The 18,757-nt window shown below is 35.1% G+C and overlaps 1 protein-coding gene across 9 annotated transcripts in view; it reads right to left on the bottom strand.

Annotated features, from left to right (window-relative positions):
- MFF (mitochondrial fission factor) overlaps positions 1–18,757 on the bottom strand; it is a 31,736-nt gene that overhangs the window by 7,903 nt on the left and 5,076 nt on the right. For 4 of the 9 annotated variants that reach the window (XM_045559473.1, XM_045559476.1, XM_045559474.1 and 1 more), the window contains 5 exons: positions 18,188–18,408; positions 16,241–16,410; positions 9,942–10,030; positions 7,002–7,076; positions 2,469–2,627 (listed from right to left, as the gene is read on the bottom strand). In XM_045559473.1, coding sequence (XP_045415429.1) covers positions 2,469–2,627; positions 7,002–7,076; positions 9,942–10,030; positions 16,241–16,410; positions 18,188–18,408 — 714 coding nt within the window. The remainder of the gene's footprint in view (positions 1–2,468; positions 2,628–7,001; positions 7,077–9,941; positions 10,031–16,240; positions 16,411–18,187; positions 18,409–18,757) is intronic. The other 5 variants (XM_045559475.1, XM_045559478.1, XM_045559481.1 and 2 more) reach the window with 3 other exon arrangements.

Consider the following 18,757-nt stretch of genomic DNA (forward strand, 5'->3'; position numbering starts at 1 on the left):
ACATAACTCCTTCATGAATTTCAGAAATCTTATTTAAGTGAATAAGAAAAGATAATTTCTTCCCAGAAAGGGGATTTTAAAGTTACCAATTCATTACAATATAAAAAAATAAAATAAAATTTCACTTAGAGTTCAAAACAGTTTTTCATAATAACAAAATACAAAGTAAAGTTTACACTAGTAAGATTTCTGATTTCATACGCTTGGCCTTGAAGCAAATTTTTTTCCATTATGGAGAAAAAAAATCCGTATTTTTACAAGTTCCATATTACTGCATTGAACTGTGTATGTGTTGGTGGGAGGTGGATAATTTTAATGTACTGAGACTTTGTCATCTAGCTATTATTTAAGCTGCATAGGATTTAGAAATATCTTTCTTAGTCAGTTATTTTCACTGTAATAGCATTTGATATGATATACTCTGACCTAATAATCTGGCCTCTTCTAAGGATTTATTGTAATTAAAAAGTTAAAGAGGATATCTGGTGCAGAATAAATGTTTTAAGGAGGGAGGAAAAAACAGGGCTTTGTAAATATTCGTTCTTAAGTGTCAGATGTTTTATATTCAATACGCTTTGAAAGATCTCCTACCATACTAAATAAAGAATTTGAGGTCATTATCCCTGCATTATAAAGGTGGGGAAGTAGAGAAAATTCCTCAAAAGAATCCAGAAAGCTAGGTATTATCAACCTCCCTCTTTTTTTTAAACAGATGAGAAAAATGAGGCCCAAAAGAGCTAGGCAATTTGTTCAAGGCTATCATGCAGTTACTTAGTGGGGTGAATCAAGATTGAATCTGACTGATCCCCTGAATCCATGCTTTTTCTTCTGAATCTTGCTGCTTCTTACAGCTTCCAAATATTCCCAGGTTGTCTCTTAAGCTTCAAAGAGCATAAAAGGGACTCTAAACTCTTGGGGTGGGGGGACAAGAAATATATATACATAAACATGTATATATAATTCTCCCTCATCATGAGCTTTCTCTTTAAGCTCTGTGTAGTGCAGCTCTGAGTCCTTGTGTCCAAATGCATAGATTAAATCCGGGGAAGGCTTAAAAAGGTTATGGATTCAACAATGGTAAGCAGTATGGACAAGTGCTCATGAAGTATGGTGAAATACCTGGGTCCTGTGTGAGAATTGAAAGCACTCAACAAGAAAAAGTTTGTTCAGAAAAAGCTAGAATACAAATCAGTTCCTATAGTAAGAAATAAGATTTATTGGAAGGGCCAGCTTAATTTATTGAGAATTCTTTAAAATGCAAAAATTAACAATCTAAAAAATTAATAATGAAAACTCTTTTTTTTTTTTTTTTTTTTTGAGACAGAGTCTCGCTGTGTTGCCCGGGCTAGAGTGAGTGCCGTGGCGTCAGCCTAGCTCACAGCAACCTCAAACTCCTGGGCTTAAGCGATCCTACTGCCTCAGTCTCCCGAGTAGCTGGGACTACAGGCATGAGCGACCATGCCCGGCTAATTTTTTTCTATATATATATTTTAGTTGGCTAGATAATTTCTTTCTGTTTTTTTTAGTAGAGACGGGGTCTCGCTCTTGCTGAGGCTGGTCTTGAACTCCTGACCTCGAGTAATCCACCCGCCTCGGCCTCCCAGAGTGCTAGGATTACAGGCGTGAGCCACCGTGCCCGGCCAATAATGAAAATTCAAACACTGACTCTCAGAAGCCACCAGATAAATGTTCAGAGTTGAACTGACACTGAATGTACCTTTCCCACATTATGTCAAAAGAGATCCCCAAATTTCCTCCTTTTTAGAACACTATGTAGTAACAAAGGACAAAAGGTACTCAAAATAATTGCAAAAAATTATTTATATGAATAAGTCTAAGTATACAACTAATGATTTTACTTGGAGATGTTCAAAAGTGAGATAAGTTATCAATACTGAAAAATACCAGTATTATCAAAAAGAGAATAGCACCTGGGATTTTAAATACAGGCCTAGAAATCCACAGTTAAGGAAGAAAGGGGAAAAAATGTCCTGGCAGCTACACTGACATCACCCTCTCAGATCTGCTCAGTTAATCCAATCATGTCAGCGCCATAAATGATTAAATCAAAAGACTTCCTAAAGAAAACTAGTATAAAGGCCTACTAAAGAAAACTACTATGCTTCAGTCCAACATCCCACACTCAATCCAGCAGTATCCCTCAGCATATCCCCAAATGAACTCAAGTACTTAGACTAGGTCAGTAAAGCCTCTGAGAAAAGTCATTACACTTTCTATGTGTGGTTAGTAACTACTCTCCTTGACAGAAGGAAAGCTAATGTAGTCCTGTGAAATGTGAATTTTGGACAATAATTTCAAATTAAAAGAAAGCAAAGCAAGCTGTTTCAAACCATTGCATCTTAGAAAGAGACTAGAAAGTGCAAACAAAAGGAAGACACCACAGTCCACTAAATAAGAAGCCAAAAAATATGCAATAAAGCCGGCAAGAGCCACTGATGGCTAATCACCTGCGATTTTCATCCAGCACATCCAAGATCTGCTGGTAAGCCCTACGAGTAGAAGACTGGATAAGCGACAAAATGCCACGAGCAGAGGAAAGATTAGCTCCATCTTCAGGTAACATATGGGGAGGACAGACCCGAGCCTGTTGTGGCGATGGTGTCACACTGTTTGCACAAGCACAGCAAATGAAGAGAAAAACACTCAAGTCAGATTTTTATAAAACTTCAGCCAAGCAGTTTTTATCTTAGTTTTCTTAGTTTATATCTCAGTTTTCTTACCCTTTTTCCCCCACCCTTTACTCTCCCCACCACAAGAAAATAGTAAAATCGAAGAATAAACATTTTGAATTGTTTTAAAAAACTAGCTACAATGTAGCACTTGTAACTACGTAACCCTAATCATCAATGTAAACTAAATTATGAATGAACAACTTTGGAGAAGAAAGAGATCTAGAGCAATGAATGTGTCCAACCCCTAACTTTGAAGCAGCAGCACATTATTTAGTGTGTATATTCCAACTCAGTAAACCAAATCTCCAAGAAATAACACTGCAGTCATCTTATGGATGATTAGAAGAGTAGGACAGGGTATTCTGGTATATAGGTATCAAAGTTTAAACACATGAATCAAAAGAGATTCCATGAAACCCCATTTAAAATATTAATACTTCACAAAGACAATGAGACAAGCAGAGTTTATAATGAGTAAATGACATAAATGGCATTGATTTAAAGATGAATTAAAGACTCAGAAAACTAACAAAAGCATGTTGATTGTTTAATCATAGTAAAGCATATGTTCTCTAGATGAATGACTAAGACATAAAACTACTCCCAATTCTGTGACTATGTACAGTAAAAGAAGACAAGGACACTTCTGAAATTATCAAGATGGCTGATGAGTAATGGGCTTCTCAGTGACAGTAACATTCATCATTCTTTCATGTGTGGGCTGAGATTCACAATTTCTTTTGGCTCCACTTCCAGTGCTTCCTGAAGACTGACCACATTTGAATGAAGCAATTTTTATAGCTTTATCCTAAACTCTTAAGATCTGTGTATTTTCAGAGAGCTGTTTAACATTAGAGCATGATTAGCTATATGAGCTATTTAACTGAAATATGGACTTGGTATTTGGTTATTTTACAATAAGAGGACTACAACACTAGGATGAAGGCTCAACATTGTCAATGTCAACAGCAAAATATATCAAGCTAAACTTCATCCTTGTGTATTACATCCAAAAGAATAGAAGCAAAGTAGCTGGGAGAAAATCTTTTGACTGTGTAATTTTTTCTAACTTAACATGTATTTGTTCGGAACCCACAAAATAAGTGGGATAATTTTGAAGGGATAATATTGTCATCTAATATTATTCCCAGAGTCTCAGAAAATTAAAAAACAAAATCTCCATAATTTTGTGAATAAATTTGAATGGCTTTATGGTTCAAAGAAAGAGGTACAATAAATATGAAAACTATGTTTTCCAAAGACTATTTAGAAGAGAAAGATCCAAGCCAAATCTTGACAGATTAAGCATTAATCTATCAAGCCTGATTCACCACAGGAATTAGGCCTAATGGTGTCAAGATAAACTCAAATTTTCAGATGCAGTCTCATGACCCTAAACGTCTGTCCAAAGACTGGGAATCTTTGGGAATGTATATAAGCCAATGTATCAACTGACCCATGGTACTTGGCAAAACCCATACTGGGCATTCTAGAAAAGTAAAAAAAAAAAAAAGGATATCTGGTATATAAAAAGTCTATATGCTAGTCTTGTGCTCAGCATTCTCTTTAAGCAGCGCTGTGAAAATCTGAAGCTCTTGCTGCTTGTGAGAAACCAGACTGAGCCCATATGAAAAAGTATCACCAGAGGCAGGATTAAAAATGGCCACTTCTGCATCAATATAAACAAAGTCAATCTTTATTTATTTATTTATTTATTTGAGACAGAGTCTCACTCTGTCGCCTGGGCTAGCCATGGTGTCAGCCTAGCTCACAGCAACCTCAAACTCCTAGGCTTAAGAGATCCTCTTGCCTCAGCCTCCCGAGTAGCTGGGACTATAAGTACATACTACCACGACCACACCTGGCTATTTTTTTTCCTATTTTTAGTAGAGATGGGATCTTGCTCTTGCTCAAGCTGGTCTCAAACTCCTGACCTCAAGCAATCCTCCCACCTCAGCCTCCCAGAGTGCTAGGATTACAGGGATGAGCTACCGTGCCTGGCCAATAAACAGTCTACCTTACACTCTTCTTGATAGAGATGCTGGCATACCTGCCTAAATTTACTTAAGCATGGCAATAATGTCAATGAACTAAATCTAAATCTAGGAAAAAAGTTTAATGGATTTCTGCCCATTACAAATTAAAAAAAAGAAGGGTTACTTCCTTTGAGAAAAATCCTTTTGCCTGAAACAAATAATAAGGAACTGTTGATTTAAATTCTAAAATTACAAGTATTTTCTGTCCACACATAGGAAATGAGGTGGCCACCTTATAAAATAATCAAGCATAAACTAACTTAAGATTAACTACAAAGAATTCTTAAGATGAAATGCACATAAGGTTGGATTCTAAAACAATGTATAATATCTCTTCCAATTTTAAGATTCTATGATTACATGAAATTGGAATGTGGTAATAAATGGGAATAAAAAGTCTTACGTGATCCTCAATTATAACTTAATAAGAAAAATATATAAATATAAAATGAAATTAAGTCTTTATCAATACTAGTAAAGATACTTATTTCATCAAAACCAGCATCAAAAACATACTTAAATTTCTGGTTGTTTCTCAAAACAAATTAAAATTTCAGAGATTAGTAAGAAGTTTAAATTTTCATTCATTTATATGGCAATCCCCTATAAACAGTAAAAACAAAAGGGAGTATTTTTTAAATTAATGACCACTTTTGCCAGTATACTTATAGATTAAATGCCCTTGATTGTTAACATTTATTTCCATCTACAGATTAAGTGAATGATTATATCATAAGATGATCAAAACTACCTTAATAATTAGAAGCAATACATAATTTAGAAATTCTCTTTTTTTAAGCTGTAAGCAGTCTTGTAAGACTTCTTACAAATAAATTTAAGAACAAAAAAGAATAAGGCACAATTTAGCAATCAGTCTGACACTAGTCAGAATGTCCCCCACTGGCATCAATTGCGGAGGGAAACTGCTTTTAGAGTTAAGTTTCATGTCTGTCCACTCATCTATGCAACAAAGGTTTAGTTACTTTTCGTTGTTTTGTTTTTGACAAAAGAATTATTGCAAAAAATAAAAAAGTAAACATATTGCAAAGGCACTGAGAAGATTATTTAAGCAAATGTCATTATATGTATTAGTAATTTAATAAAAATGCACTTTAATGATAAATTGATCCTAGTAATGTTATAAAATAGCAAAATCTCAACTTCACTTTTTTAAAATAAAAGATTAGAAAATTTTGAAGAAAGCACTGATGCTTACCACATTTCATTAGTAATAGTTCTACCTCATGCTTACACAAAATCTTACTGCATAAGAATTAAGTAAACAACACTAGCCAATGTCAGAACTAAATTTAAATTAAAATTTGCTTGGCGTAACTATGCCATTATTAAAAGGTAAGTTCAAAGTCAAGTACCTCTTTTTCTATGGGTTTCATAGGAATAATGTTTCTCAAACTGTGAGTTTAACCTCTTCAGTGAGGTACCAACCAGCCTCTTCCAAAACGTAGTAAAGGCAAAACAATAAAACAGAATAGAAAAAATGTTCACTGAAACATAAATTTTGTATTAACTTCTCTTGGAATTTTAAATAGAGAAAAAACTTTAATATGTTGCCACTATCTAAGGCAATCTACTAGCTACTAAAAGCACAATAATAGAACCAGAATAAGAGAAAAAATCACTGGCTGTCAGTGTGGTTTCTTCTGCTGCTTAAGAACTACATTAGCAGGTGAATACTTATATCGCATACCCAAATGTCTCCCCCATGAGAGGTCATTCATTTTGCCACACTTACAGAAAGAGTGGATTTAATAATCATAAAAAAATTCTTCCAAACATAATTTTAATCTATGGCATTATAAAACAACTTAAATGACAAGCCACACGTAGACTCCATTCTCCTTCTGGGTCAAAATAAAAGAAGAGAAGACAGTGTGCTAAAATTTAAAAAAGGATTGGGATCACTGAACCCGATGAAGTTGAATCTATAGAGAACTAATACGCCAACCAAATCAAAATAAAGAAAACAGAAAAGAATGCTTGGTCCTTACATGGAAATTATTCTATTTTCCTTTCACCAAACACCCAAAATCATACATAACCGCCTTGGTTGGTCTAGTTATTTTCTTAACTTTATTAAGAAACTGTATGACGACAGTTTGAGAAATCCTGAAACAGAGGCACTAAAAAGCCAAACAGTAAGAGAATTAGGGTATTACAGGCCAATTACCTGGTGAAATAGATTAGTCTTAACATAATCCTGCAAAATTAAAACAACTCCTACTTGTGAAAAGCAGAGCAGATAAAATCTTACGTGTACTCCGGTGCAGAAATCGGTGCCTGGAACCTTGAAATTTTATTTCTTGGGGCAGAATCTGATCTGTGCCACCTTAAATAATAATTATGCTTCTTTTACATATTCAGCTTTTATAACACAAAGAAAAAGATAGATACGATTCTACTGTTCAGAATTCATTTTTGTGCCAATAGCTGACAATAATCAATCCTGTTGCCCCTTCAAAGTAATTAAGAAAACAAAGGCCAGTGCTCCTGTTCTTATACCTGTTCATACTTCTATTCTTAAAGCCACGGAATAAAGTGGAAGCAGGCAAAGGTTCATGCACAATAATGCATAACAATTTCACATTACAAAGAAAAGACTAAAGTAGGTATAGACAGCAAGAGTTTAATAACTACTTTAATAAAGGTAAAATATAGCTATATTGTATTGTTCTTTACCACATTAATAAATATATACTATGCTCATTACACAAAATTCCAGAAGTTAATAAGATGTAAATTCTTAAAGGTGAATTCAATTATAAAGTTAACAATGGTAGAAGAAAGGGCAACGTTACATTTTTAACAAAAAGGTGATTAAGTACCTTACCATACATAACATGGTAAGATACAAACAACCATACCAAAAATATGGGTAATGTTAAACTTTTGCTTTGAAAATGTATAGTTGAAAATTCATGTTACTTCTACTACCAAAAGTGAGATTTTCAAAATATGAGATTTTTAGTTTTATTAAACATCTGAAAAATGCCATGAAGGTAACTCAAAGAAAAAAAAAAGAAAATCAAATATTAGCAGTGTTCATCTTTTCTGTTACAAGGAACTTATATTATTGGGTAAGTGCAAAAGTATCTATTAACTAATCATCTACTCTAGTTCATACTTCACTGGACTGGTTTTCATATATAATAGAGCTGTTTCCTTTCTGTTCAGCTGAATGCAGCAACCAATATTATATACTTTGTGAGAAAAAACAAAACCGATGGTATACTAAAATAATCCTGTATTTACTTTATTAATATGAACTGTCAAAGTAATTAAGGACCTAAACAGTAAGCTACATCTTTACAAAGCAGAAAAGTTTATTAGAAATCTTTTCTGTCTTAAGAAAATTACAAAAAGAAAGTAACTAAAGCCCTTAGGTGTATGTTTAATCATTCTGATAGGACACTAAAGATCAAGAAGCTACCTTAGTCATAAACTATGTAGCCTTTCTACCATTTGTATGACACAATTGGAAACAGTCCAGAAAACGGATTTCATGGGTCTGCTGATATCACTGTCAACCAGATACCTTCAGGGAAACACAATTAATCATAAAAAATTTCATATTATAATAATAATAGTTGAACCTTTCAGACAAGTATTCCCTGAAGGAGATATATATTCATTTTAACTTACTCTCTTCCTAAATAACCCTTCAGAATAACTATAGCTACCTTAGGAGACATTTCAAGATTCTCCAAGTAGAGCAATCACACTTCTCCTTTGCACCTAACACAGAGAATAGGATTTCAATAAGGCAAGCAAATAATTTATCTTGAAGTTGGAATTTCACTGATTGATTGAAACACTGACTTCTTCAAAGCACGGATAAAAATATAGGAGAAAAAAAATCCCCTCTCTACCCTAACTATTATAGACCCTACCCTATCAAAGTCCCTTCTGTATGCCTATACTCTATAGTCAGGTCCAAACTAGAATTTAATATGGTATAATATAAATAATATAATTGTATTGTGCTCTAGTAATTTTGTAAACAAAATTATTTTGCTTTTACCTAGATTTGCTAGTCCTAAGAAGAGATGTCTGATTCTTGCATAGTTCCCAGAAAAGCTAACATGATGCTTGGCATCAAATATGGTTCATGATGAGTTTGTAAAAATTGGCCAAAAAATTAATAAGAAATATTAATTTACATAAACAATCTAAAGAATTTAAAAAGCCACTATTGCAAATGGTTTTCAGATTTAAAATTCTGACCAGTTTCGAGAAGTATTTTATTTGTAAAAATTCATTACTTTTAATAAAACAATTAAAAAGCATTTGCCTGATCTAAAACATCTTGTAGTAGGTTTAAGATCAGGGTATGGTAATATAGCCAAATGAGAAAGAAAAGTTTAAACAAATAGTCCTTTAACACATTGACTGCCACACTAGAAAAAAAATTTTTTTCCTCGGGGCCATGGTGTTTTAGTATGAAAATAGAATAAAAATTCTGAAAACAAAATGATCCTTTCTAATTTAATACAAAAATTATTTTTTATTATTTTCTGTGCATGAGTTACATGCAACTTGAAAAATAGTTCACGTGGCTCCCAAAGTAAAAAGACGTGTGAGTTACATATGCTTCATGAAGCCGCAGGCTCAAAACCAGTGTGAGTTAACTACAACTTATATGACAGCTAATGCATTAAACAACACACTTGTATTTTTTGAAAATGAAAGGGACCTAATAATTCAATGAATCAGTAGGTAGAAAGCTAAAAAATACTCCTGGAAAGAGAATGCTACTTGTGTATGCTACATTGTTTACCACAGCTCATTAGAAGTAAAGCTGGAAAGCACTAGTTCACAATCTATGACAACTTAAACTGAAAATAAAGATATTCTGTACTACACTTTCCTTTTTTATTTTTCAATCTATAGGCTGGTTAAACATTTTTAAAGACTGCGTATAATTGAGCACTTACATTTATCAATTTGTCTTATGTATACTTTATAGAAGAGTTCCCAAAAAAGCAAATCATACTTATAGAAGAGTATCATACACATAGAAGAGGATAGTGTTACTGAAATTTTCTCACAACTAACAAAACGGCCAGATTTCAAGACTATAAAAAGTACTCCAAAAATATAAAACAGATTTTAAAAACTATGGAAAGTAATTATTTAGAAAAAGATGGGTACAGACAATATACTGAGAAAACTTACATTCAGTGGTTCTACTCACATAGAATCATTTCTGACCAACTGTCCATTTTGGCGAACAGCATTTTCACTCATAGAGCGCTCTCTTTTTAGCCTGCCAACTGCACGGATCTGTTAAGGCACAAAGAAAGAGAAGGAAATAGAATATATTCTTAGTAGCCTAGTAGCTGCTTAGCATCAAAAGAACTTTAATCCAGTGCTACTCACAAAATTTACAAAGAACATAACCAAGAAAAGCAACCAAGAATTGCTGCTAGGCATGTGTCTTACAGAAAGATTTGTTAAAAAAAAAAAAAAAACTCTACTTACTATATAATGCAGAAAAATTTAGGAATGCTTATTTACTTTAAAATAAAAGGTACTCTAGTTTCTCTTTCAGTATCAATCTTTGTATAATTATTATTTTTAATAATTTATATTATATGCTTATTTATAAGAACAATTTATAGAAATTTTTAAAGGCACATATATTGTAGGAAATGGAATATATCTGTACTACAAATAAATGTTTCTAGTTTCTAGGGTTAAAACAAATGCAGATTTGGTTGAATATTTGAAAACTAGACTAAAAAAAAAAGGATCTTTCTAGCTTAATGGTTTTAGCATTCCAGAATGGCCACAATCTCCCACAATCTCTACGTTCACATGCTCCTCTTATAAAATTTATCTTTGACCTTCTTCCATTAAGAGATAGGATCTATGTTCTCTTCCCTTGAAATCGGGGGTTAAAAAAAGCAAGCAAGAAAGAAATTGAGTGGGCTGGTGACTGCTGTAGAAATGATGCAATATGAGTTTTGAGGCTAGGTCATAAATAACAATACAGTTTCCCCCACTCCCTCCTTGATCATGGTTGGGACAATGGCACCATAATGTGAGGAAGCCCAGGCAGCCACATGGCTAGGCCAAGTACAGGTGCATCACCCAACAACCCTAATGGAGGTCCAAGACAACAGCTAATATCAAGTGACATGTGAGTGGGCTTTCAGATGACTGCAGCTTCCAGCTGCTGAATCATTCTTAGCCTTTGAGACTTCCTATCTTAGGCCCCAGACATGGTATCAGAAACAAGTTTTCCCCATCATGCCCACTGCAAATTCCTAACCCACAAAATCCAAGAGCAAAATAAATAATTTTGTTTATTTTAAGCCACTAAATTTAGAGTGGTTTGTTATATACAGAAATAGATAACTAGGACAGTGGTAATCATTACCTTTCCTGCTTGTTTAGAAACATATATATACATATACATATATATATAATTAAACTAGAAACAGCCACAGCAACTTCATGGTTAAAAAAAAAATTAAACTTTATCATAAAGGACATCTAGTATGTAAATCAAAGGATTTGAAAATTAAAACTTTCAAAAATACCAATCTATATAGGTGTTTTAAAAAGGGTTGGGAGTAGATTATCAGGTTATATGCACCATCATCAAAGCAGAATAGATCCTGTATTTCATGCCAACAAAACTTAAAAGCACACTATGCAACCCATAATTTCAGAGCATGGTTTTAACTTGGTTATGGTTATGAACCATTTATTATTGCCCATCTAAACAAAGGGGAAAAATAATCTGAAAACAGAGACATTAACTTTGGAGCCTACTGTAAGAGTTTTTTAAGGTTAACCCCCAACATTACCTTTAAGCAACTATATATAAAATATAACATCTCCAAAAATCAAGTGCATTTTATTCACATACAGTGAGCAGGTTGGCTGGTATGAATCCCACTGATACTTGCCTTCCTAACTACTGTAGAGTTGTGGCTGTTTTCCCTACAGTAAAACAGCTCTTCTACACAGCAGGGATCAGGATGACTTGTCTATTAACTCAGAACCATTCCTACTGCTATGTCGTGAGCACTAACATTAAGCAGGACAGGAAATGATGGAAGAAAACAAATACATCCATGACTTCAACACAGCCTGAGAAGCTAGAGGATCCTAAGTCTACTGCTATTTTTACCACCTGAAATCTCATTTAAAATATAACATAGTCATTGAGCTTGATATTACTGCCATATTGAGGCAAAAAGCAACTACGGGGAGAAAAGTTGAACCAGTAATGGCAGGTTAAGGGGAGAAAACATGGAACAATATGTCAGCAGTGAAGGGATCATGCCCATGCTAAGAGGGCCATGAAATAGTAGCTATATAAAGAATGTGAACATACATCTCTGAATCTTCCATGGATGAATGTGTTTACATACATACAATTAAGTTGTTCCTTCTTTTTCCTCTTCTCTCCAGACTTTTTGCTACATTCTGCTCATTGCAGCCCCAGATCCTCTTTCCATAGATGTGGGGGAAGGAAAGGGAGTTAAATAAACCATCATCAGATTGTGATCAGGCCCACATCCATCAGGTTCTTGATTTTCTGAGCTACTGCAGGACCCTTTTAAGTATTCACTAAGTGCCCAGGAATCCTGCATTTGTTTTAGGATGTGCCATATAGCTAGGTGACTCATAACACTTCAGGTCAGCTATGGTCTTCTGCTTCACATCCTCAGGGTTGTCATGTCAAGTGAAGTGGGCCATCTGTGCTGCTTCCTTACAGTAGGATTACAGGTCTAGAGCCTTCTGTCAGATATCCATGGCTTTTGTATTATCCTTCAGGTTCCAAGACTGCTTTCTAAGCGTAATCTGTGATGAGGTTGGTTCCAGGTGGATATTATTTCTCCCACTCCTTGAGCTCTGGCTGTACACTTTGTACGTGATTGTTGTAGAATTTGGCATTCTATGGCTGCCATTTGATAGCTTCTGTATAATGCCTACATGGCTTAGAGATAGTACCCTTTCTGAAAATATTCATTGCCTTTTGTTCTTCTCTTCCAAAATCAGGAAGGGGTTTATATAGGCCAATTTTGCTCATCCAGATCATTTCTAACTATTGACGGTTCTTGGGTATATTTGGGGTTCAGTGCTCTTCCAAAGATTTATTATGGAAATGGATGGCATTCTTGTACTTCTTTGAAGTAAGAGTTGCCAATTTGGGCAAAAGATCTTACAATCTATCTTTAGACAAGTCTGTTTTCTCTTCATATGTCTCACAAAGCTCTTGGCATTTATTGTAGATAATCTTTTCAAAGTGTGCTACTGCTTGATTGATAGGATATAATGGAGTCTAAATTTTTGACTCATTCACATTGTTCAAGGCTGTGTCAAATCTTCTTACAGGCATCTTTTTCCAGCTCTTTCTTTGCAGTTCTTCTTCCTTGTTCTCTGGCTCCAGTTGGGGCTCCTTTTTGAGAGGAGGTAGTATCAGTGTCACAGCCTCTTCCTAATCAATCGTTCACACTGCCCGATCTACCACAAGAACACTGAGAATTGTCATGACTGGAGTATTTTGTAGTTTTATGCCCAGATCACATGGTTTATTGCAGAGTTGCTTTATTAGTTCCCTGTAGGCAGAATCACCAAGCAATGGTCTTGTCCTAGAGCTGCTTTCCAAATATTTATAGAAATCAGGCACACTGAAAGAATTCATTCATTTCCTCACTTCCAGCCAAGCCTCCAGATTTTATAAACTTCTTTGAGCTAGGGTATTATTTATGTCATATTTTAAGCCTTCTTCATAGGCTGACTTAGGTTTTTCAAGCAAGTTTAAGAACGCCAGGTACAGCTTTTACAAATTTATCATTGCATCAGTCAGGCTTTAGATAATTTTATAGCCTTCCTGATAAGCCTTCTCCTGGTAGTCTCTTTCTTGACATAGGCCAGTGATTCTCAGCTGGGGATGATTTTGCCCTCTAGAGGACATTTGGCAGTGTCTGGAGATTCTTTCTTATTGTGGTAAAACACATATAACATACAATTTACAATTTTAATCATTTTAAATTATACAATTCACTGGTGTTTAGTACACTCATTATGTTGTGCAATCATCTGACCACTATCTAGGTCCACAACATTTTCATCACCCCAAAGGGAAACGCAATACTGATTAAGCAGTCACTCTTAATTCCCCTCTCCTCCAGTCCTCTGGAAGTCACTAATCTTCCTTTTGTCTCTGTGGATTTGCCTATTCTGGATATTTCATTTAAGTAGAACAATGCAGTATATAACCTTTTCTGTCTGGCTTCCTTTTTTTTTTTTTTTTTGAGACCGAGTCTTGGTCTGTCACCCCAGCTAGAGTATAGTGGCATCACTGCAGCTCACTGCAACCTCAAACTCCTGGGCTCAGGTGATACTGCTGCCTCTGCCTCCCAAGTAGCTGGGACTACAGGCACGTGCCACCATGCCTGGCAATTTTCTATTTACTATTTTTTCTAGAGAAGGGGTTTGCCATGTTGCCCAGGCAGGTCTTGAACTCCTGGCCTCAACGAATCCTCTCACCTTGGCCTCCTAAAGCATTGGGATTATAGGCATGAGCCACTGCACCCAGCCTCATTTTTTTTAATGGCTGAATAATGGTTACTACATGGATATGTCATATTTTACTTATCCATTCATCAGCTGACAGACATTTTAGTTACTTTTACCTTTTGACTATTAGAGACATTTTTGATAGTCATGATTTGGAAGATGCTAATAGCACCTTATACACAGAGATCAAGAATGTTGTTAAACATTCTACAGTGCTAAAGGACAGCCCTCACCATAACAAAGAATTCTCCAGTCCAAAATGCCAACAGCGCTGAGGCAGAGCAATCTTGCATCCACCGCAGAATGATTACTACAGAACAAATTGTTCTGGGGATCCCAGTTTATAGATTCTGAGTAGTATATGAAAGAATCATCAATGTTATCAGGACTCAGGTCCTTACTGCCCTTCTGTTTCTATTTTTAGAAGCTGCTAGAACTCTGGATCCCTCTCCTTACTTCCTCCCCTAGTCATTGATTGATGGCCTCTTGAGGGGTACCGGACCCTCCTACAAACCATCACCTTTGCTTTCCTCTCAATAGGCAGCTGGCACTAATCTCAGAAACTCCTCTCTTAGGTCTCAGGATTTGGCTCCTGCCACAGGATTTTAACTTTTTCATAACAATAACATTTATACACACTGACCTTTTAACATTAAGTAGAACTAGTTCTAAACGTATTACATGTGTTGTTATATTTAATTCTCACAATAATCTTATGCACTTGACACTGTTCTTATCGTTAGAGATAACTGATAAATAACTTGCCCAAAATTATGTGGTTAATAAGTGGCAAGGTAGGCCTTTAAAATTAGGTCTAATTCTCAGCCAGAGTTTCTAAACCCAGTGCTATACACTCTGGGCACTTATCACATCTGATGATCAAAATTAATGCAGGGGTGAACCCCATATAGTCTTAAAGCCTGGGTCTACTAAGGGCAATCCTGGTAAACTTTTCTTGCTGTAATCAGGCAGAAAGCAAACTTCTGAAAGCAGGAACTACGTTTTATTCATTCTTATATTGCATACAGTGTCTCAAACATAAAAACTCAAAAATTCTGCAAGTATCTTAGTGCCTTTTTGCCATGTAAATACTCAAATTTAGTGCTTTTCACCAAGCAAATATCTAGAATGTCCAACCTAGCTATGTTACCTCAATTACCTCAGCAGAAACTTACAACCTAAGAAAAGGTCACACCTAGTCCTACAAAATTGCATTGTCCTAGGTTACATGGGTGTTTTACCCTCTTTGGAAAGGACTATATGAAAAATGAAATCAGACACAAACAGTACCATTATTAGTAAAAACTTTTGCTTACACATCGTCTTAGCCTCATGACAACACATTAGAAGTTCAGAAGCTATACGAGAAAGATGCAACTACAGAAATCTTTCTCGAATTCAAAGAAAAAAAGCTTCAAAAGCTTAGCTCTAAATCAATGGCAGATGCAAGATTTGAACTATGCTACTAACACCTTTTTAGTCCACACTGCTATATTTAAGTCAACACGTTCTATGGTAGGGCAGCTAACTCAATAGAAACCTTTCATCAAGTAACGAGAATGTGTACCATCAAGACAAAAAGAGCTCTCTTTGCCCTATTTGCCAAAATAATTTTATAACAAAGTGATACATTAATTTTCTATTGCTAAACTTCCCAACTTTTTCTATAATGCTTAAAATGTTAACACCTAGCCATAAAAGCTTTCTTCGAGACGTTAACAATACTTTCCACAAAATTTTCATTTTTCTAAAATATAATATCTAAATAAAAAGCAATGGCATAATACTTTATTTGGGGTATTTATAAACCAAAATTGATATTAGTGAACATTCCATATGGAAAGCTTAATTATATACTACTGATGTTACGACTTGTAGTTTCTTAATGCCTCTCTCAACTTTCCCTTTTGTCTATATTATTTCAAATTCTGCTGATGTGAAAACTCTACTTACTTCTTCATTTTGAGGGGTTGTAGGAGGTCTTTCTAAATCCAGAAAATCTAGTGGTCTTTCACTTAGTGTAAGTACACGAGGTGGTGTTTTTAGTGCCAGAGGTTTAAAGGGAGTTGACTGAATAAGGTCAAGATCTGCTGGTCTTGAAAATGAAACGTCTTCATTATTTCCTAAGGTAAGAGGGGGAAAAAAAGGAAAGAGAAGAGATTTTAAAAAGATAGTGATTTTGCTAAAATATATTTACCTTCTCCCACTTTTGAATTATTAACCTACCTAATAAGCATTAGTTTCTTTAACAATATGCTTTCAGCATAAGAATTGACATTTCACTAATATTTAACATTGTGGTGTAGAAATGATAAAGAAATTATGCAACACATAATATATGACAAAGAACTGGTACCCATAATATATATAAAAAAAAAAACTTTTAAAACACCCAATCTTTCAAACTGGCAAAACATTTGGGTAGATACTTCACAAACAAGATCTATAAACAGCCAAAAAGCATACAGGCAGATGTTCACAATTATTAACATCAGGGAAATAGAATTATTTGATGCCACACACCCACTCAAACAGTGAAAATTAAAAAGACTGACAATACAAAAAGTTGGCAAGGATATGGGGCAACTGAAACTCTCATACACCACTGATTGGAATTTAACATGGCACAACAATTTGGAAAATAGCTTGGCAGCTTTTCAAAAAGTTAAACATAATTTACAATATAATCCAGCAATTTCACTTCTAAAGATAGGAAAACATATATCCTCACTAAGACTTGTACATGAATATACACAGTAGCTTTATTACTAACAACTTCAAACAGGAAACACCACAAACATCCATCAACAGACGAATGGATAAATAAATTATGGTGTATCCAAACAGTGAAATATTACTCAGTAATGAAACGGAATGAACTGATATCTGTAACAACATGGAAGAATTTTAAAAACATTACACTTAACAAAAAAATCCATACAAAAGAGCATATACTCTATGATTCCATTTTTATGAAACTCTAGGAAAGACAAATTTAGTCTCTGGTCATAGGAAGGAGATCATGGTTGCCTAGAGTTGTGGGGTAGGGACTGACTGAGAAGGGGCTCAAGAGAACATTCTGGGGTAACAAAAATGTTCTATATCTGGACTGTGGTGGTTACATGGGCACACATATTTGTCAAAACTCATCAAGTGTACACTTAAAATGTATATGTTTGGCCGGGTGCGGTGGCTCATGCCTGTAATCCTAGCTCTCTGGGAGGCCGAGGCGGGTGGATTGCTCAAGGTCAGGAGTTCGAGACCAGCCTGAGCGAGACCCCGTCTCTATGAAAAATAGAAATAAAAATTATCTGGACAACTAAAAATATATGTAGAAAAAATTAGCCGGGCATGGTGGCGCATGCCTGTAGTCCCAGCTACTCGGGAGGCTGAGGCAGTAGGATTGCTTAAGCCCAGGAGTTTGAGGTTGCTGTGAGCAAGGCTGATGCCACAGCACTCACTCTAGCCTGGGCAACAAAGTGAGACTCTGTCTCAAAAAAAAAAAAAAGAAAAATGTATATGTTTTATGTATGTAAAACCTCAATAATTAGTTGGATTATTAAAAAATACTGTTTGAGCTGGGCACAGTGGCTCATGCCTGTAATCCCAGTACTTTGGGAGACCAAGATGGGAGGATCCCTTGAGCTCAAGAGTTCGAGGCTACCGTGAGCTATAATCAGCCCACCACACTCCAGCCTGGATGACAGAGCAAAACCTTGTCTTTAAAAAAGAGAAATACTGTTTGAAATTCAGACTATAATAATGAATAAAAATTTCAAAAAGATAAAGTTGAGTTTCCCAACCCCTTTTCTAGATAATATTTTGAAAAACCTAAAAGTTTTCATAAAAATACATAAAATGAAGATTTATCAAGGAACTTTCTAAATAAATGTGAAATACCTGCTACAACAATCCTCTCTGGAACCTGCATTATCACACTAGCATTTGGAACTCCTTCTTGGAATCCTTGCTCCAGGTCAGCATTTGGTGGTGCTACTTTTAACTTTTCCGGGACCCTCATTCGCTGACTAATACCTTCGGTATATTCCATTTCATACTGAATTCGACTAATTTCCGCCATCTCAGAAGCAGTGGGAGAAGGAAATGCTGCCCCACTCACCCTGTGGGAGAAAAATTTAAAGAGAAGGATGACCCAGTATTAAAATGCCAGTCTCCTCTATGTAGTGAAGTTAGAAGACATTATCTTACAGAAAGAGCAAAAGGAAACTTCTCATTTGCAAATACTGAATACATACAAAGGAAAAATAAAACACCGAAGAAAATGTTTTCCTAAACAAAATGCCTTCTTACTTATCAGCCGAAATTGTACTTAAGGATACTGTTTAGGAGCAAATTTTAAAAATTATGTGTACATACACATACACACATATTCTCTCTGCATAAACAAAAATATGCACATGCTGCTTATAACTCAAAAATGCCTCAAATAGAATGTAAATTAAAATTTCC

Source organism: Lemur catta, chromosome 8, assembly GCF_020740605.2.
Source record: "Lemur catta isolate mLemCat1 chromosome 8, mLemCat1.pri, whole genome shotgun sequence".
Taxonomy (NCBI): Eukaryota; Metazoa; Chordata; class Mammalia; order Primates; family Lemuridae; genus Lemur; species Lemur catta.